At 36.0% G+C, this 21,820-nt stretch overlaps 1 protein-coding gene across 4 annotated transcripts in view; it reads left to right on the forward strand.

Moving 5' to 3' along the window:
- PAN3 (poly(A) specific ribonuclease subunit PAN3) overlaps window positions 1-21,820 on the forward strand; it is a 71,098-nt gene that overhangs the window by 20,488 nt on the left and 28,790 nt on the right. For 3 of the 4 annotated variants that reach the window (XR_015697461.1, XM_087721246.1, XM_087721247.1), the window contains exons 3-6: window positions 2,078-2,144; window positions 3,920-3,990; window positions 10,839-11,000; window positions 19,994-20,144. Coding sequence is in view for 3 of the 4 variants with exons in the window: in XM_087721246.1 (XP_087577372.1) it covers window positions 2,078-2,144; window positions 3,920-3,990; window positions 10,839-11,000; window positions 19,994-20,144 (451 nt within the window). In the remaining variant the exon portion in view is untranslated. The remainder of the gene's footprint in view (window positions 1-2,077; window positions 2,145-3,919; window positions 3,991-10,838; window positions 11,001-19,993; window positions 20,145-21,820) is intronic. The other variant, XM_087721248.1, reaches the window with a different exon arrangement.

Genomic DNA, 21,820 nt, shown 5'->3' on the forward strand with positions numbered 1-21,820 from the left:
CCCAGGGGTCAGGAGAGCAGGGGGTTCTACTTGATCCTCTTCCTGGTCCCAGAGTCTTCAGGGGCAGTAAGGGCAATACTGGACCTCAAGAAACTCAACATCCATCTAGCATACAAGTGCTTCAAGATGCAGTCTCTTCAGACCATACTGGGTTGCATCAGGCAGGGTGACCTCCTAACTTTCATCAACTTGAAGGAGAGGCATACCTGCATGTTCCCATTCATCTGGTGCACCGCAAGTTCCTGAGGTTCCAGTTTGCCAACCAGCACTACCAATACAGGGCCCTCCCTTCGACCTCTCGTCGGCCCGAAGGACATTCACCAAGCTTCTGGCTGCCATTGCAGTGCATCTTCGATCTCTCCCAGTGAGACTCGAATGCTATCTGGATGATGTTCTCATTCACTCGTCATCAAGATATCTCAACATCACCATCCGCGTTCTCCAACGCCACGGGTTCTCAGTCAATCTCAACAAGAGCCACCTGACTCCAACATCCAGAATCCAGCATCTCGGCACGGTGATTGTCTCCAGGAGCTGCAAAGTCTTTCTCACACGGGAGCGGGTGGACAGCATCAGATCTCTGGTGAGACGTATCTGAATGGCAGGATCAGCGTCCATCATCTCTCTCTCCCAGTTGCTAGGAAAACTAATCTCTTGCATCTCAGTGGTTTCTTGGACGCATCTGCATGAGTGAGAGTTCCAGTGGTTCCTCCTACCGATCCAGAGACGCAAGGCCAGCAACTCCAGGAGGTGGTGTGCCTCCCTCCAAGGGTGGTTCGGTCCCTCAGGTGGTGGCAGTCGGAGGCCCTGCTAAGGGGATCCTTATTCAAGGAACCAGAGTGCCTGGTCATAACAACGGAAGCCAGCCTATACGGTGAGGGCGCTCACCTCCAGACTCACGTAATTCAGGCTAGGTGGTTGCAGGCGGAGCTCACCCACAACATAAATTGGCTGGAGCAAAATGATCAGGGGTGAGATAGGTCAAGACTTGTGGGAGCTACATTGATTGTCAATTTGCTCCTTGGTACATTCGAATGCTTAGGGCTTGTATGTCTTCAAGACCATATATTCTTAGCTAAAATTTGCCCATCAGAGGTTATAGCAGAGAAGATGGATGATCAGTTAGGCAAAGGCTCTGTTATTGCTTTCCTATTTGGAATAGTTTACTTCCCAGAACTTTTTCCCAGGTGAAAAGGTTCAGGAAAGTGCAGAGCTTCAGAGACTCTGAAGTTGTAAAGTGAATTAATGATGTTTCTCCTGGGGTTAAAACCACAACAAAGTAGGTTTGAGTGAGACTGTTCGGACCCAGCTCCCAAACACAACAAACTGTCTGTAGTTAAATCAATGATTCTTTTATTAGGAGTCTATCCCCCGCCAGCAGGTTAACGTCTGTCTGGCAGAGAGATGAATCGTTGTCTGCCACACCTATTCATCTCCACCCCCTGCCTTTTATCCCCAGAGCTAGGGTGGGGCTTCACTAGCAGTGATGGATCTTCTGTTCCAAGGATCGGCCAGTAGATTTCCACTGCTCTCCTCTCCTCTGCTTTCTGCACATCTGCGTGTCAGGCACTGGACCCAGCTGTTTCTCCTCTTCCTCTTCAGCCACCTCCAGACATGGGGGCTGTTGACTTTCCATCTGAGGGATGATGGACTGCCCAGGCTCCACCTCTGTCTATCTCTGACAACTCCATTCCCTCTTTCCCCACGGAGCTCTCAGGTTGTGTTGATGCTAGCCCTGACTCACACACTGCCTCCTCATCTGATTTGGCTGCTGGAGGGGTCGGTGGCTGACAGGCCACAACAGAGACAGGAAGTACTTTCTGACTGTATGATCTGTTAGAAAGTAGAAAAGCCACTGCATGAAATAGTGAGTTCTTCACAAGAGGTTTTCAATCAGAGGCTGGATGATTAACTGTCAGATATTTGCAGATTTTGTACTAGATGACTTCTAAGATCCATTCTGACTCTCATTCTATGGGCGTTAATCCATGTTAATCTGTTTGAGTTATAGACATCTGGAGGCAAATAGTCTTAATACCTTAATTCACTATACAATTCTATTTTTCATTTTCTGCAGAGGATGACAAATAGCAGCAGTTCACCTAGCCTTCTTAATGACAGTGCCAAGCCATATGCAGGCCACGGTAAGAAAGCTTTAAAATTATGTTGAAGCTATTTTATAGAAAAAAATACATATGGTTTAGAACCTCATTATTTAAATAATGCATACATTTCAAACCGTTTGTTACAAACTGTTTTAGGATTAATTTGAACTGGTGTTCTGAGTTTTGTTTTTTTACATTGCTGATCTGCAATTTAAATCAGCAAATTAAATATTTTAAGATTTTGGGATGAAAGATGTAATATTTTAGATGAAAACATCAACTGGGATTCATTGCCACTTTTATTGCACCCAAGAATATGGATTTGGCTAGGGAAATTGCTATATTTACATTATTAAAATACTAAAACAGACAGTAGTGTACATTTAAGGGATATATAATTAAATGTTCTTAATTTACATACTTGTATTTTGGTGATTTAAATAATTTAGAAGGAAAGCTTTGTATCATGAACATACCTTATCTTCTGTACATTATAAAGAGCTATATTGTGGGTATAATTAGTTTTAAGAGGGACGTGGTGGCTCAGTGACTAAGAAGCTGAGCTTGTCGATCAGAAAGGTCAGCAGTTTGGCATTTCGAATCCCTATTGCCTCGTAACGAAGTGAGCTCCCGTACTTGTCCCAGCTTCTGCCAACCTAGCAATTCGAAAGCATGTAAAAACGCAAGTAGAAAAATAGGGACCACTTTTGGTGGGAATGTAACAGTGTTCTGTGTGCCTTCCGCTTTTAATCATGCCGGCCACATGACCACGGAGACGTTTGGCTTTGAAATGGAGATGAGCACCACCCCCTAGAGTTGGGAACAACTAGAACATATGTGCGAGGGGAACCTTTACCTTTAATTAGTTTTATCTAAAATCCTTCAAAGCAGTCATCTATGATAAACATAGCTAATAATGGGAGTTGAATTAAGGTCTAAAGTTGCTCTAGTTCTTCAGAAACTATGCTAAAAGCTATCAGCCAAATAAACTACCAAAGACTGAGCAGTATTTCTGATTTTTGTAAAAACAATTTTTAGAAGAATAATTGAACATTTTCACCAATTTTCCATTTTATTTATTACAATTCCTTGACTATAATCTAAGAAGCTATTATTCATATCATATTTTACATGCAATCATTAGTACTATATTTTCTGGAATATAAGATGCTCCAGATAATAAGACACACCTTAGTTTTTAGGGAAATAAGAAAATAAGAAAAATAATTCTGCCTCTACCTACCAGCATCCATCGGTATTCATCTGGCAATCGTCCTTAGCAAACAGTCTTGTGAGCTTCAGCACATTAGCTTGACTCGGCATGAGCAGCTGATTGGTGGGTGTATTGGCCTGCCGGAATACCCCCAATCAGCTGTTCCCAGAGGTGAACTTTAGCAGCAGGTTCATGGTTGTAAGCATGCACGCATGCCTCGCTAATTGTGAGTGAACCTCATTGGGGCTGATACACAGCTTCAAAAACACAGCTGATTGTCACAGGGCACTCCAGTGAGTACAGCAGGTGAAGTATTGAACCGGTCAGACAAGGCAGCAGCTGTTCCAGGTTGCCATTTTGGTCTCTGCGCCTCTCATTTTCAGCCTCCGAATGCTCCGTTTGAGACCCATTCAAGGCTAAGTGGATTGCCAAAGCACATCGCTGCCGATCACCACCCAAAAAAACAGTGTGGAGAGACCAAAAGCTGGGTGTGCAGAGGCCTAAATGAATAAATGTGCTGTTTGAGGTTTATTTGGTTCTTTTGGCAAAACTTTACTATTGAAATAAATTTATTTTGTACTTTATAAAATTTGTTTTCCAGATCCTCTTACTTCACCTAGTTCATCCTTGTTTAATGATTTTGCTGCCCTCAGCTTATCTCAAAGAAGAAAAGTAAGTATCACCAAACATTATAATTTCTGTATCCAAATAATGAAAAATATGTATATGAATAGTGTTTAAATGTTAATTATTATTATTAATAGTAGCATATTAAGCACATTTGTGAACTTTATATTGTAATACAATTATTTACTTATTTAATAATGACCCAAACAAGTTTCCTTCACTTTATGTACCATCTCTTGTAAACATTCAGTATGAATTTTAATACTGTAATATTATTGGTGGCTAGTGTTAAACAAGTATTTCAATTAAGAAATTGTTACTTTTTAATCTAAAACAAACTTATTCAGAGTGTCTCTGGATCTTGTTGTACCCATGTGCAGTCTATTCAGCAATTTCCATATTTCCCAGCTTTCTCAGACAAGATGCCAGCTCCTCTGTTGGTCCTATCCAGTGTTGGTTCTTTGTAGTTTTCCACAGCCCACTCTGCTTTCAAATTGTTTGAAGTCTGCAATCAACCCAAGGAAGCTTTTCCTCATCTCTGATGAGCTGGTTGTAGGTCATAGAGAGAACGTTGTCTAGATGTAGATGATTTACGCCTCTCTCTGTATGCTTCTTCTCTGCAAACGGCAGACAGGACAATGCCAACAATGCTGATTTATCTCAGATTGGGCAAGCGTATATTCACCTGCTCAAGAGCATGAGCTGCTATCTTAAGGAACCTTTGATGGCTCCCCACTAGGTTATCTCTTTCATTATCTTTATCAGAATTATTAGGAAGATAAATATCCCTGGATATCCTTCCAGCTATCTAAATTATTGAATTTTTGGAACATTACTTGGGACAAAATCTCTCTAACTTGTTTCCCCAGAGTGATTACTCTCATTATTTACTTAAAAAAATTACTATGTGCTGTCAAATAGCTTTCAATCTCCAGTGATTCCATTTATTTTTTTTATTCCACCTTTATTATTTTTATAACTAACACAATACCCATCTCCTATTTTCCCCACAACAACTTTGGAAAGTAAGTTGGGCTGACTGGCCCAAAATCACCCAATTGGCTTTTCAGGTGGGACTAGAACTCACACTCTTCTGGTTTCTAGCTTGGGTACCTTAACTGTTAGACCAAACTAGTTCACCATGACACTTTATTCTCCATGACAATCAATTCCTAAGCTGTTCTTTCAAGTATCCCAACAGTGCATTCATTGAACTGAGTTCACCCAACTTACTCCTGGTCATCCTCCTTTTCTCCTATCTTTCCCAGTACTAAGTTTTTTTTCCAGAGACTTGAGTCTTAACACAGTGTGTCAAAGTAGGATAATTTGAGCCTAGTTATTTGTCCTTCAAGTCAGAATTTTGGGTTGATTTGTTTCCATTGGATTGTTTTCTACATTATTCATTATTCTAGTATTCAGAATAATCGAGTTGGAATGGACCTTGGAGGTTTTCTAGTCCAGCTATCTGCTCAAGGAAGTATCCCTATACCATTCCAGACAAATGGCTGTCTAATCTCTTCTTTAAAACCTCTAGTGTTGGGGTACCCATGGCCTTTGGCAGCAACTGTTCCACCTAGTAATTATTTTCACTGACAGGAAATTTCTCCTTAGTACTTGATTGGATATGTCCTTGAAACATTTCCATCTGTTACCTCTTATCCTGCCTTCAGGTGCTTTGTAAAATAGGTTGACCCCCTCTTCTTTGTGGCAGCCCCTTAAATATTGGAAGATTGATAGCATGTCGTTCCTAGTCTTTCTTTTCTTCAATATCAAAGTTCAAAGTCAGCAACATTTTTCCTATCTTGCTTCTTTGAAACCTGATTTTTGCTTCCACAGAGTACTACAGGGAATAGCATGGCTTGTACGATTCTGATCTTTGTAGATATAGACATAATAATGACACTTGAATATTTTTTTCCAAGGTTTTTATGGTTGCTCTACCAAGTGCTAGACTGTGGCATATATTTCCTGACTGCTTGTTCTTTTGCTGTTTATATCCACTGCTGAAGCTGCGCACTGCTTCAGTTTCTTCATTGTCAATTCTAAGACTGATTGTATACTTTGCTATCATTAATTTGTGTTTAATTTTAATGCCATGTTTGGGTTCTTTGACTTTTAGTACCAGGGCTTGTAGATATTTGCATTTTCTGTCATATTTTTAAAAAGCATTTATATAGTATTCCAATCTACAAAAACTCTGCTTGGTATACAAGAATAGAATGTACCATTAAAATGTTTATATAGGCATAAATCAAATAGCTACTTTTTTATCTTTACTATGTGTTAAATGCCTCCTAAAATAAAATAGGTTTTAGCGCCTTATAAAAGTTAAGAGGAATGGGGCCAGACATCAGGGAATAATTTTTTCATCTAAAGAAGATGTAGTGTTAGGTTTGGAAGTCAAGCAATCAGGTGAACAGATGTAGGATCTTCTGTTTTAATACTTACACTTGGTGCTGCTTTCTCTAAACAGATAAGTGTGCTTTTGATCCTTCTAAAGAATATTTTTGCCTCTTGGAACAAACATTCCTCAAGCCTTGTAATAAGTTGAGAATTGAAGATTCAAGAGAATGAACAGTATTTCTATCTCTCTTACAGCAGATGAAAATAACAAATGGCTAAATAAATAAAGAAACTCATCTTGCCAAAGGTCATAATAGCAGTTTTAAATCTTCAGTGTAGTGCATGGTTATAAATGATCTTAAGTGTTAGGATGCTATATTAAGGGACTTTTTAAGAGTATTTCCACTTCTTCACAATGATAATGATATTCAAATCCCCAAAATTAGTCTTTTCTACCCATAGACTCAACAAATCCCATCTACATCCTGATTTCAGAATGTGTGGGCTTCTTTGGATAGGACACACTGTGTGTGTTTCTCCAGTTTCATTAATTAACACAATAATGGCCAAAATAAGCACAGTGCTATTATGTCTTCTTAACATTCTGCTGACAAGGCTAATCATGGTTCATCTTGTTATTTCTTCTTATCCAGTCACTTTCCCAAATCCCAAAACTCGGCAATATGAGGATTTCATATTCAGATCATCCAAAATTTCATTTTGCCTCTTTCCCTATCTCTGTTTTATTACTCCCCTTCCATAATTTGGATATCATTTTTTTAGAGCCAGCAAAAATAAGCAAAATACCCTTTAGTGCCTATATTACAAGGGAAGGAAATACTATTATAAAAGTTAATTGTAATAGATACATGTCTGCACTAGCACAGAATCCATATTGATAAATTTTCAGATCTCTTTAAAAAAGCATGCTTAACAACAAGCATTCTGCTATTCTAAAAAATTTATTTTCAAAATTGTTCTTTAAAATTTTTCAGTGTTTATAATATTTAAATATAATATCAGTGTGTCTTGTCCATTTGCAACTTTATCATATCTGTAATCTGTTTGGCAAATGATTAAAATATGGATAAATCTAGACATCAGTTGGGTTATTGAATTCTAACAGAAATTGAATTTCTAGTTCAGTCTGAATCTTCAGTTATAATTTAGGCAGTGCTTCTGCTGTGCAGAGACAAATGTAATTCAACAGTTACTAATAGAATTTTCTCAAACCTTAATAATAAGCAGCCTAGACTTTCATGTTAGCTTGTTCTGATGGATTGTGTTCTTTTTTTTAATAAAAACACCGCAGATTTAAGAAAGTGAAGAACAGCTATTTGTCACTCAATTATGTTCTTTTTCCTATACGGAATTGCTTGTTCAAGGTACACCTTACTTTTTCAGTTGATGAATTAGTGGTTGAGAATATAATTTTGAAAGGAAAGGAAAAATAAATGGGAAGGTTATATTTTTATACCTCCCTCATTTTGTAGCTTTAGAAAAAACATAGTTTCGACAGTCAGTTATAAGACAGGATTTTAAATCATCCTTGTCTTTATAATATAAAATGGAATTTAATTCAGGACTGACTGATTGAAAATATATTTTAAATAAACTAATCTTGAAGAATATTTTTTTGTTTTCTTTAACATAGGCAGATATTTTCACAAGTAAAATTGAATCTACAAATTTAGTATGCATACAGTTTTCAACTTCTACATATAGAAAAGCTTAACTTAAAACACATATCCTTTAAATCAGATGCTACCGTTGTTATGCTTTAATGCATTGTGATATAAATTGTTGCAGTTGAATTGAATTTTACACATAATCCAAAATAACATACTTGAACCTTATTCACGCGCTCACAAATTAATAAAATAAAATGAAATTTTATATTGAATAATATGGTAATTTTTTTATTTATATTCTTTAAGTTAGGAGCAATTTATACCCATTTTAATGAACAGCCAGATTAAAACTCTTTTCTTTCAATTGAAGTTATTATATACTTACTTGACAAGTCTTAAATATAAGATAATGATAACGTGAGTATGTGCTACTCTAATATAAGATGTTTTAATTTTTGTTAGACATTTTTTCCCAAAACACTTGCTGCTCACTGCCCAGTATCAGATGTTGAGTAAGAAGTCAATATCAATAAATAATATGGTGATATAGTCTCTGAAATTCTTCCTAATATTCTAAATTGGAGTCTGTGGTATAAGAATTACACTAACTTGTGTGACACAACATGCTTAATTTATGTAAGAAGATTAGTATAAGATTGCTAAGTACTCTTTAATATATTTATAGTTTTTAATGTAAGACTACATTTTGCCATATATAATGTATGGGGGTGATGCAAGTAAATAATTATCATTACTTAAATCATATAACATGAACTGTTAAGGGATACAAAATAGAAAGATGCTTTGTATTTTGCCATTCTTTATTTTGAGAACTGGAAATTTTCCACTTTTATTTTTTATCCTGAATTATTCATGAATCCCTGGCCTATTTTCCAACTATTAGCTGGTAAAAAATTGTACATTTGGATTCATGAAAACCATGGTATCCGTTTTGTTACAATCAGAGTACAATACGGAGACAAATTTAATAAATACATATAGGATTTGATATACTGCATTATACATTAATATGTTTGGACACATATTGTGTTTATGAGTCTGTGTGCATATACATGGACAGATATACAATAATGGGGGAAGGGTTTTTAGAGAAAAAACCTTTGGGCTTTAATCCCTTTGCTTTATGCGTGAATGAATTTGAACACCAAAATATTTATTTTTTCTAAATAACCATAGGATGTATGTATACAGCTTTACTGAGTGGATAAAGAAGTTGATAAACTGAAGGTGCTCCCGGTCTTTTTGTTATCCAGAAGAATCTCAAAAGAAAAAGAAGCATCGTTTATTTAGGGCTTGTCTGTATTTCAAATATGAGTAGTCACTCTGAAGTTACATCAATGATCAAGGAATGATCAAAAAGCATCTGTGTCCTTGTTTAGATGAATATGGAATTTCTCTGGTGCCATAAATGTTTGTGGGTATTATATGGATGGGTAATATAGACAGTTTGAAGTTCACAATTTATTTATCTTTTTTAAATTCAAGTTATATTTCCTGATACCAAGGATTTAGCTTCTGGGAAATCAAGTCATTAGCTTCTGGGTAATCGAGTCTACTTGTGCAATGGAATTGTTTGAGAACTCACACTTGTCTGTTAAGAAGGGAGTGCACCTGAATATCTTCTCAAACTAATGCAATAAACTAATAAACCATTTTTTATTTCATTAGTTACAGTGGAATCTTTGTATCTGTCCTTCTCTCTAGTATTTCTACCTATGATTGATTTTAGTTTATTTCTTTTGATTTCTATTATAGCAATATGTTCTAGCAATTTATGCTATTACATTATAGAGAGCCAGAATTAAGATTAAGGAGGTACCATGAAATTACATCCAGCCCTTTGTATTATGCCATTTTGCAATTTCTTTTCATTTAGAATAGGCTCTCCATGGTTTAATCTTCAGTTACTTTTATGTTACTATATGCTGTGTAAGCCTTAGCATTACTCAACAGAAGACCTGAATTTTATTGCACAAACATCTAGATTTGGTTCTAAAGAAAGGTATGCTATAAATATATTTCTTTACTCTTTAATCTTTTTGTTGGATTGTCCCTACATTTTTGTAAAATAATGTTTATTTGGCTTAGGATTGGGATTGGCTAACTGAACATTACAGTTGAAATTGAAAATGCAAGCTTTATTAATCCTGGCTAATTTTTTAAAAAAGTATGATGATTTTATGATTGACACTTTACTTTTAGATTAGTTTTTATATTTTACTATTTTTGTAGAGCAAATTAGAATTCAGTACTAAAGCATCATTTGTTATTGCATATGCATATTTAAAAGTATGATTCCAAATTTACAAATGTTTGCTTACCAGAATGTTATCTGCTAGCAGAAATCAGTGTAATAAGATATCGTGTGAATTTTAGAATTGATTGAAAGCTATGTTTGCAAAATGGACAATTTTATACTTAAAAAAGTTTATCAGTGGGCTTTCAAATTTCAAATGTCTTTAAATCATTACAGAATGTAAAGATGTTTTATTTGAATGCCTATTTTCAATTCTGGAACTTTCAGGATTGCATAATTTCCTGGTTAAAAGAATATGAAAAGCAAAGCATGTAGGGTTGCTAATAATGATATTTTGTAAGAATATTATGAAAAGGAAGCTCCACTTCTTTGAATTAGGTCTTGCAAATGATACATCCTGAATATATTTGCTTGGAATTCAATACGTCTTACGTTGAGTAGATATATATTGGATTATGCTAAAGATTGTTCAGTTTTTGCTTACACTTGCCCTGTGAACTTCCTTTTATAAGTCATAGCAGTTAATATGGAAGCAAACCATCTTAGAAATTTTACTTGCAAATTGTTTCCTATTCCACCAATCAAACCAAAGATCTAAGGGATACTGGGAGTGCCCTAGTTTTTTTCCTTCTTTTTCATAGCCAAGAAAGTATCGACTGGGGATGCTGGAAGAGAGGATAGTTCCGGTGGGATCAAAGGCACGGAAATCAAAGAACACTATTGGCTGCTTGGCTGACAGGTGTAAAACAGGAGTACCCATCAATATGATTTGGTGGAACAGAGTCACAGAAAACAATTTACAGGTAAAATTACTTTTTCCTAGTCACTTTAATTAATTTGGGGTACTCATTTATTTTTGGAAGATGCTGAGATCAGATACATGCAGTGGGATTGAAATTTGATCAAAGCCTTCACAGAAAAACGAATAAATACGAATGAGTTTCTTAATGTCTCAACTAATGTCTCTTAGTTTGAATGGTAAGAATAATATAATTTAAAAACTCGTAGTAGTCATATGCCATTTTTTAAAAATTAGATGATATTCTAGTTAAAATTATCATTTAGGAAGAATGTTAATAAAACAATGTTAATATACTGTTTATTTTAGATGTCCTTGTCTGGCTTATAGTGAGGAGAAGCCAGAATCCCTGGTAGGTGCAACATGGTATAGGATATTCATTGCCATCCTTTGTTTCTTTGCTGTCTCCAATCATTAGTCGCTAAACTATAATAGAACTCAGTAAATTATAAAGATTACCTACTTCATAACTACTAATACAATGGTTAGTAAGTTATAATAGTCTAAAATCTTTTTTTTTTATTAAGCCTTTAGAAAAGAGAAATCGTGTAAAATGCCAATATATTTTTCATCACAATCACAAGTATGGAGAAACAAACATTCTTCAAATTTAATATCCTGTTTCAGTTTTGTCTTAGTATAATAGATTTATAGGGATGTGCAAAAATCATCTATTTAGGACTGGTATGATTTCTCTAAAAAGTTTAGTTCCTGAGCTGGTCGGTTTTTCATGTCTGCTTTGCTTTCAGTAATTTTTACTGCACTAATTAATAGTGATAATAAAGGGGAAAAAACTTTGAGATGTCCTGTTCTTAGCTGCCTTTCCAGATCATAGTAACAGCAACAAAAAGTATAATAATATCATACTTGTAAGTTAATGCAAGAAAAGGAAAAATAGGACATGTTTGAAGGAAGACGCTCATAGCAGTGGTCTTATTCAGTGTTTTTCAACCTTTTTTGTGCAAAGGCACACTTTTTTCATGAAAAAAATCACGAGGCACACCACCATTAGAAAATGTTTAAAAAATTTAACTCTGTGCCTATATTGACTATATATAAAGTAATTCTCCCACGGCACACCTTACACTATGTCACGGCACACTAGTGTGCCACGGCACAGTGGTTGAAAAACACTGGTCTTATTCATGAAAAGAATGTAGCATTGAAGTACAGATCTTACATTAAGTCTGATATACCTGTCTGTGCTTGAGTGAAAGGTAAAAAGTGTGTGTTTTAAACCTTTATTTGAATGATATTAAGTGATTGTAAAAATGTCCTATTACAGTCAATTATTCTGGATCTTACAATTTGTTACATTTTGTTCCTAGATCATTGTGGAGGTTTTTTTATTTCAACTTGTCAATGTTTCTACTTCCCTATTAAACTTTGTCATTTTGGATGATATTAAGTTATTGCAAAAATTAGGGTTTAGATAGGTATTTTGTTGCTGCAGAAGCAGAATCATAAGAACTATGATGGTGCAGTGGTTAGAAAGCAGTACTGCAGACTAACTCACTGCTCACTTCAGGAGTTCGATTCTGACTGGCTCAAGTTGGGTAATCCTTCCAAGGTGGGTAAAATGAGGAGCCAGATTGTTTGTTGGGGGCATTATGCTGACTCTGTAAAATGCTTAGAGAGGGCTGCAAAGCACTGTAAAGTGATATATAAGTCTCAGTGGTCTTGCTCTTGCAGCAGAACAAAGAAAATATGAATTTGCCTCTAATGTAAAAACACAAATTATGAATACAATATTGTACAAAATTAGCATGTAAATAAGTTCAATGGTAGTAGTAGGCATTACTTTTGCAGTATTATTTTATATAGCAATTACAATTGCAAAAGGATGCATTTTGTGCCTGGAGAATTACTACTAACTAAGAAGTTAATGTTTCAGAAATGCAGCTGTTATTAGTTTGCATCTTAAAAAGAGAGATTTTTGAGGGATTTGGAAGGACCTTAAGGATCTTAGTTTTAATTTTATATTCAATATTTGCTTCAAACAGAAGAGGTGGAATAGCAGAATGTCAGAATAGTTGAAACTCAGTGACTAAATAAACTACTCTGAATTATTTTCATTGTAATAATTTCTTCAGATGAGTAGACAGGTTTGTTTTCTTGAATCTAGAACATTTCATAGCTTTAGTTTTGGAAGATACAAACTATTTGTCATATATTTTATAATATAACAATATATTTTATTGTTCATCATATAAGAACAATCATACAACAATAGCACATATCATATATGTTCTATTATTATAGCACATAACAATATCACAGTTCACTTATTCATGACTTGGGGAAGCCAAATAGTACTTTGGTTTTGGATAGATCTTACATCTTTATAGTTCAAGAGAAAACTTTAATATAGACTGTTGCTTAATGAGGGTGTGGTAAATTTTGTTGTTGTTCCTTAATGACTTGACTTATATACCCTCTCCTTTCAGTTCAAGATGAGCTTGTATTGAGTAGATAATACTATAAAGTTTTTGGTTTGTAAATTTTTAACAGGTCTAGAACTTTGTTATTCAGTAAGCGAGAATGGATTTCTATTTGTCTTCTCATATTTCTTACTTTTCTGATACAGCTCTCAGTCCAGAGAATCTGTTCTGAATGTCCAAGGACTAGTTGCTATAAGACTTAAAATGATTTTACGGGGGGGGGGGGGGGAATCAGCCCACTGCATATCCAAAGGTGCTCTTTCCAAAAGGCAACTGGGCTTTCTTGATTACATTTTTTTCGCTTCTCCCATAGAGAACTGAAGAAGCTGATTGGATGTGTGCAAACATTTTCAGAGGAAAATAACCCAAAGTTTAGTTGCCTTTTGGAAAAAGTACCTTTGAAACAATCATGACTAGGTTGATTGAGAATCTCCAGAGACATTTATCCCACAGTAGATTATGCTTTTTTTCCTGTCAGGCAATCAAGTTATCTTTTTTATACATGGATGCGGGCTTGCAGTGCTGTATTTCAGTATAATAATATTCTTTCATTCATTGCTTAATAGAATGTGGAAAAATATAATAGCCAAACTGTGATCTACGGTATTTGTTTTAGAGAAATTAAATGTCAACATTTCTGTTTCTCACCTTTGCAAAAGACACTCAAAAGGCTATATATATAGCTCAGAGTGGCACACGCTCCCATCAATAATATGAGGTATATCAAGTTGAAGGGAGGTAACTGGTCCAACGTAACTTGGTGATCTCACTAATGGATAGCTGTTCTTATGTGAAACTACCCTTTATGAGTTTCAAGTTACAATTTCAACAAATTCCATCCACTACAAATGCTTGTTAGAGGACATGAAACTATTTGAAAAGATCCAGTTGTGACCTCTTGATCATTCCCTTAAAGGAATTAATCAATTGGTAACCCATATAATTATTTTAGTATTAATTATTAAGAATTAGATTATTGATCAGTTGAGTTATTTCAGTATATTCAAACTGAAATTGTAAAATTATTGAATATAATTTTAATATGATAGCATAAACAATATAAAATAGTTGCAATTTTTTAAAAAAATCTAGCTTCGGTACACATAAGGGCATAAAAGAAAATCCAGATCCTTCAAGACACCCTCCCCGTTTCCCCCCTCCACTCAATCCTGTATAGTTGATTGATTGATTGATTACATTTATATGCTGCCCTTTTCCCCGAAGGGGACTCAGGGCGGCTCACAATTCAATCAGGGAACAGACAGGGGGGTAAAAAAGACAAGACATAACAATACAAAATTTAAAAACACACAACAACCATACCATTCGAGAAGGGGGGCAAAAACTCTTTAGCCCCAGGCCTGTTGGAACAGCCAGGTTTTAAGGGCTTTGCGGAAGGCCTGGAGGGTGGTGAGGGTTCGAATCTCCACGGGGAGCTCGTTCCAGAGGGTCGGAGCAGCCACAGAGAAGGCTCTCCTCCGGGTAGTCGCCAGTTGGCATTGGCCGGCGGATGGGATTCGGAGGAGGCCTAATCTGTGGGATCTGATCGGTCTATTGGAGGTAATTGGCAGCAGGCGGTCTCTCAAGTACCCAGGTCCAATACCATGAAGGGCTTTATAAGTTACTATGCTATAGTATTCCATATAAAAAAGGAGAATTCAAAAGTCTATATGAAGAGAAAATTTCTGTTCTTACATTTTCTGTATAATTAAATGCTGTTTAAGGAAGTAGTGGGATTAATGTTCTGTACTGTAAAATAAAATGTGTAACATGCAAAAGTGGAATAGGTTTTGCCTGAATAACAAAAATAAATAACATGCAAATATTAGTCACTGATGAGTTAGTATTGCAGATGGGGATAACAATGGACATGAGGAGGAGGCAACCATACTAGCACAGGAAGGGTGTTTGATTTATATGAAAGAAAAAGAATGAATTTTCAGTTAGCCAGATGAATTTTAATATTACACAAAGACATGCTAATTGTACACCTCTAGAAGCATTTTAAGGAAGGATGTTGGTGACTGGATATGTATAATCTTCCCCTCTGCAACCTTAGAATATTTAAGAATGCTTTATTGGCCAAGAGTGGACACACAAGGAGTTTGTCTCCTGTATATAAGCTCTTGGTGTACATACAAACAGCAGAGTATTACAATCATGGGATACCAATAGGAAAAGGTAGTAGAAAAGATGATAAGGATAATAGTAAAACAACCTTACTACATGGGTAAATAGACATAGACATACGACAGTACTGCGGTAATTAGGTAATCAGTGGAATGATGGCATGAAGAAAAAAACTGGCTCTGTTTACTTGTTTTGGCATGCAATGCGCTATAGTGGCATCCTGGGAGGGGGCAGTGGGGAAGAGTTGAAACAATTTATGCACAGAATGTGAGGGATATGTAGATATTTTCTCAGCCTCTTTCTGGCTCATGTAGTATATAGGTCCTTAATGGAAGGCAAGCTGTTTGCAATTGGTTTTTTTTTTCTGCAGTCCTAACTATATGTTGAAGTCTCTATGTGTCCTGTTCATTTGCTGTATGACAGACTCAATAATTCCTCTGTGGAACTGTATCAACAGCTCCTTGGGCAATTGGAACTTTCTGAATGGACACAGGAAGAACATTCTTTGTTGTGCCTTTTTAATGATGGTTCTAATGTTAGGTGTCCATTTCAAATCCTGGATGATTATAGAACCCAGAAATGTGAAAATCTTACTATTGGTACTATGTTGTCTAATACTGTAAAAGGTACTAGAACAGGAGGGCTCCTCCTAAAATCCACTTTCAACTCTACAGTTTGAAGTGTGTTCAGCTCTAGGTTGTTCCGCCTGCAGCACAGGGACCAATTGTCGTTCAATCTTCCATCTTGAATGATGCAGACTCATCACTGTCTCAAATTAGGCCAATGACTGTTGTACCATCTGCAAACTTCAGTACTTTAACAGAGGAATGCTTAGAGATGCAGTCATTGGGCTAGGTGGAAAAGAGTAATGGAGAGAGCATACAACCCTGGCGGGACCCTGTGCTAATTAAACAGATATTCAATCTGATTTTACCTAGCTTCATCTGCTGCTTTCTATCTGTCAGAAAGCTTATAATCCACCCACAAGTGTGGACAGGCATAGCTGAGTAAGTTTAGAGAAAATAATTTCTGGATGCTGAGCTGTCTACAAACAGGACCCTTGCATAGGTCTTTTGGGATTGAAGATGTTGTAAGATGTAGTGCAGTGCCATGACAACAGCATCATCTACCAATCTATTTGCACAGTAGGAAAACTGCAAGGAGTCTAGCAGCGGATTTGTGATGATTTTCAGGTGGGCCAGCACTAACCTTACAAAGATTTTCATAACTACAGATGTCAGAGCAACCGGTCTCTAATGGACCTGCAGTGTAAGCTTAATCAAAGACTAAGGTGTACAGTGCACATTATACTGATTGAAAGTTATGGCACTGGAGAACAAGCCTCTCTCTCTTCATCCCATTTTAATGAAAGTATGACATTCAATTTTTATGATCCTTTTGATTTCTTTATATGTATGGTAGAAAATGGTGGCAAGTAAACGGCACCTAATCTAATATATATAAAAAACAAAAGTACAGTTCTGAGAGTCATAAGAAAAGCAAAAGATGAAAAAGCTATTTTTTTGTAACTACAATATACTTGTGCCCTAACTATTCTGGAAAATGAGGTGTAAAGTTTACAGTGAAATCACTATGTGAATAACTTTAATAAACCCCTTTCTCTTAATATATTCTGATCAGGACTATATTATGCTTAATATTTTGTTCATAAAGTCAGGAAAGTTTTATAAATGAGATGTAAGTTGGGTCTTGATTCTGTTTGTGTGTTGCTATTATATTTTATCATATTTTCCATGTTTCATATTTGAGCTGTTGTCATTAATGTATTTTAAAAGGAAGATTTTTATTCATTTTCCCTTTTCACATATTTGTACAAGATTAGCAATTGTTTCTAAGATTTGTTGTATTTGAAAATAACAATTGCTTGTGTCATGATATTTCATTAAAACTAAATATGATGGTTTCCAGTTTCTTGATAGGGAAAAATGCATTGTGTCATCTTGTTATTTGAAAATGTTAGGGATGAAAAATATTGGATTTGGATAAGATTTCTGTAAAAATGCTGTGTTTATTTAGGAAAAGACACAGAGACAACATAGGTACAAAGGTGACTGATGCATATAAAGATATAGAGCAGACTATTAGTCTTGTAAAAGTTTAATTAATTATTAACTAATTCAAATTATATGCTGCCCATCTCACTGATAAAATGACTGTAATGTTCAAAAATGGTTGTAATAATTTTTCCAATAAATACGGTGTCTTGTAGATTATGGCACAATAAAATGCTATAACATTTCAGATGTGACAAGATTTTTTTAAACATTACTAAGAAGAGTAGGGCGGTATTAATTTGTATTTAACAAACTGAACAGCAAAATCTTTGTTTTTTAAACTAAGTTTATATCAGGAACTCTGGTGGCTGTGATTTTTCGTTTAATTTTTTTGTTTTTACTCCGTCAGCTCTTAACTGGTAGCACTATGAAAACACATTGTATTTTGAGTTAGGTTTGGCTATAGAAAAAAGGGAGCAAAGCCTAGAATGAGTTTTGAGAGATAAATAAAATTGGGATACTTTGGGTGGCAGATATTTTCTTATTGGCTAGTGACTTCAGACAAGTGTATCTATGTTCTTAAGAATGTCTGAAGAGGTGTACATGTTAATTAAAGAACCTCAGTAGTTTTATCCATTATTTTAAATGTATAGGTTTTCAAATCAAGGACAACTTTATTGGGTAGTAAGAGAACAGCTGAAGACATTTAAAGACATGCTGATGGAAAATAAGCCTAATGTAATTATGATCAAATCTGTATATCTTTTGAAAGGTATTTATTTCTCGCCCATCCCTATCTTCAGTGAAATCATTAGCTTTATTCATAAGGGCCTCACACAACTTCATGTATGCAGTTGCAGTATCACAAAATTTGAGACTATCACAGTGATTCACACTCCTCTCAAAGGCCTCCATTATTGTGACTTTTTCTGCACTTTATTAAATTGTGTCACTTCTCAGCAGTGTGGTGGCTTTTTGGTTATTTTGTTATTTAAGTTTCCTTGGATTTATTTTATGAAAAGACAACATATATAGTTTTTAATAGTAATAAGAACTAGACTACTCATGACCTGTTGGCTTGCCAGACCTATTTCTGAGAAATAGAATGAGGAAGGATGGGCAAAAATGTAGTGGGAGCAGGTGGGACTTCTGGCTTCCTGCTGGCTTCCCCATTGACTCTCCTGGGAGAAAGCTGGCAAGGTGCAGTGGAAATGATAATCACTGACCGTGGCAATATGGCAGCAGTGAAACAACATTGCCAATGCTATGGAAGTAAGGGGTTCCAGATTTTTGACACATTCTTTAAGTTAGCTCATTTGAGGTGCATCGATTCAAAAATTATTGTCCTATGATGCAGAGTTTTGCTCAGTTAAATGTTACAAATATATAAACAGGAGTGTTTTACTAATATATAATAAATTACAGGGGAAATCTCATTTATCAACCTGGATAAAAAAGGCAAATTAAAAGATAAATATTTAATATTCTGCTAAATGTTAATACACTTATATATGATTATAATTCATTTTATCTTTTAAAGTATGATAATAGCCAAGAAACTCATAACCGCATTCTGAACATGCTATCCAAAGAATGTTTTGTTGAGCTATTCTAATTCGTCCAGGATTTGGTACTGAATTATATAACCACATCAAGATTCAAACTGGCATTTACAGGGAATGATGTTGTGAGGCGAATATAATTGTTTCTTTGTTATTTAATTTATATATATATATTGATTACTATGTTCTGTTATTTTAAGTCTTTTATATTTTATGTTGTTTTAAGTTTTAGTGTCTCTGTTTTTTTCTTTAGATCATGAATAAGGTGTAATTGATAACTGAACTTTGACCAAAAATTAAATTATAATAACTAACTAAAATAAGCTTTTTGAAATAATTCTACAGTCTAGTTCTCTATAATATCATACGTTTATATGAACAGACTACCATTGGCTTAATGATAAAGCTGAGAATTGTTGAAATATAATTGACCCATGTGTATTGTAGATTGGCAAATCTTAAATTATAGAGTTATATGGAGATCTGTATTTCGACAGACGGTAAAAGAGTACTTATATCCAGTTAGGATGAAAATGCTCACCTTAATTGAATGTTTTCTTTTTTTTCTCCTTCTCTTCTTTGCCATGTAATATTACAAACCAAGCACAGTTTTGAAAAGTCATGCTTAGAGAACAATTACAATAAAAGGGAATAACATATAAAGTCCACATTAACTTCGCTGGAGTAATTTTAGTCTTTGGACCTTGATATTAATTCTTAATTGTCTGCTGAAATGTGAAATATTAGATTTGGGGTTTTTAATTCCTGATTGTTTAGTAAACAATGATTTGTTTAGTAAACAAATATGTCTTCACGTTTAACATATAATATATCCTGATTTTTAAACAGACGCCAAATCCCACTGCAAGTGAGTTTATTCCTAAAGGAGGATCAAACTCCCGACTTGGTAATATGTCACACTCAAATATATCTGCCTTCTCTCAAGCCTTGTTCTCTCATCCTTCCATGGGAAATCCTGCAAATCCTGGGTTAGCTCCAGGTAAGTTTTAGAATAATTTCTTTACTTTTTAATTAAAATATAGCACAGGTAAGTTGCTAAGTAGTAGTAACTAATTTATCTTGTTGTACCTTAGGAATTGATTGACATAATAAATCTTGGCTATGCAAATTGTAACTTCATGTAGTTCTCTTTACAACCTTATACAAATTGCTTTGTTATAAGAGTAATTCTTAAAGGTTTCTTGTCATTATTTGGCATTAGTAAGTTACGAATTTTAATTTTTCTAGGCACTAAAAAAATAAGTTATTAATTTTTCCTAAAGTAGTGGCCAGGGGCACAAACCTGTAGAAAAGTGTAGCTGTGGTTGCAAAATAATACATGAACAAAACAATGAAAAGTCAGGATTCTGGAATGCTTGATTACAAAATCATTGATGTTCATGTTGTTTTGTTTTTGACAGTAAATGCTCATCACTGTTCCTGACTTTCATATTAAAGTTAGAATACCTTTAAAATAAAGTATACTCTACCAAAATATCTAGCTCTATCAACTGTCCTTCCAAAGTTTTGTGGATTTTATAACTAAAAATATAGGAGTTTTAAGAGAGAGAGGGAGGGAGGGAGGGAGGGGCTTTATTTCCTTTGGTCAGGGCATTTATGCTTCTAGACTTAAACACTTTTGAATACAGAATCTATAGAATCTAATTTGCTCATTTTTCTTTTGATAAGGTTGGACTTGGAATCACATGGAGCATGAGATCTACTAGGCTAAGACCTCTTGAAAGTAGATCTTGCTTAATAAGATTCCTGTGTAGTTGTTCTATGTAGATACCGTGTTTCCCCAAAAATACGACAGGGTCTTATTTTCTTTTTACTTACAAAATATGGTCTGGGGCTTATTATAGGGGAGGGCTTATTGTTTTGGGTTGCCGGGTGGCTGCTCCCTTGTGAACTGGCTCCCGAAGAGCTGGGCACAGCCTCAGGGGTGAAGCAGCCATGAGGTGACCAAGCTCATGAGCAACCGCCTAGCAAACCCCCTCTCCAGCTGGGCAGAGCGCCATTCATTGACCTAGGGGGTATCCCTAAGACGAGAAACCACGTGGTGCTCTTCCTGCTCCCCAGCTCCCGCGGCTTGGCACATTAGGTCAGTGCATGGAGCTCTGCCAGGCTGGAGAAGGGGGTTGAATTAGTGTATGTTCCGCCCCCGGCAGGTATGCCTCCTAGCCTCAACATGTCCAGGCCCAGCTCTCCTTGTAGCAGCCGCTGCCGCGCTCCGAGCATAACGTCTTCTCTGGTTCCAAACTCCCAAACTTGGCTGCCGAGTCTTCCAGCAGCGGCCGCTCTAGGAGTGTGCTCTATGGTGGTGGGTTGGATGCTGGAAGACTCTGTCCAGAAGACTCTCTTACAGAGTCTTCCAGGAGCCAGCCCACAACCATAGAGCACACTCCTAGAGCGGCCGCTGCTGGGAGACTCTGCAGCCGAGTTTGGGAGTTTGGAATCGGAGAAGACGTTATGCTCTGCTGCTGCAGGGAAAGCTGGGCAACTCCCCCCTCCGGCCAGGCAGAACGCCACTCCCCAACCTAGCGGTATCCTGAAGGCGGCAAGCAAGCAATGTGAGCGCCTTTCTCCCCCGGCTCCTGTGGCTTGATCCCTTCAGGATATCGCTATGTCGGTGAGCGTGCTCTGCCTGGCTGGAGGCAGGGAGGTTGTTCAGGG

The sequence above is a fragment of the Thamnophis sirtalis genome, unplaced genomic scaffold (assembly GCF_051295495.1).
Source record: "Thamnophis sirtalis isolate CommonGarterSnake01/CBP01778 unplaced genomic scaffold, rThaSir2_p1.2 scaffold_8, whole genome shotgun sequence".
NCBI classification, from domain to species: domain Eukaryota; kingdom Metazoa; phylum Chordata; class Lepidosauria; order Squamata; family Natricidae; genus Thamnophis; species Thamnophis sirtalis.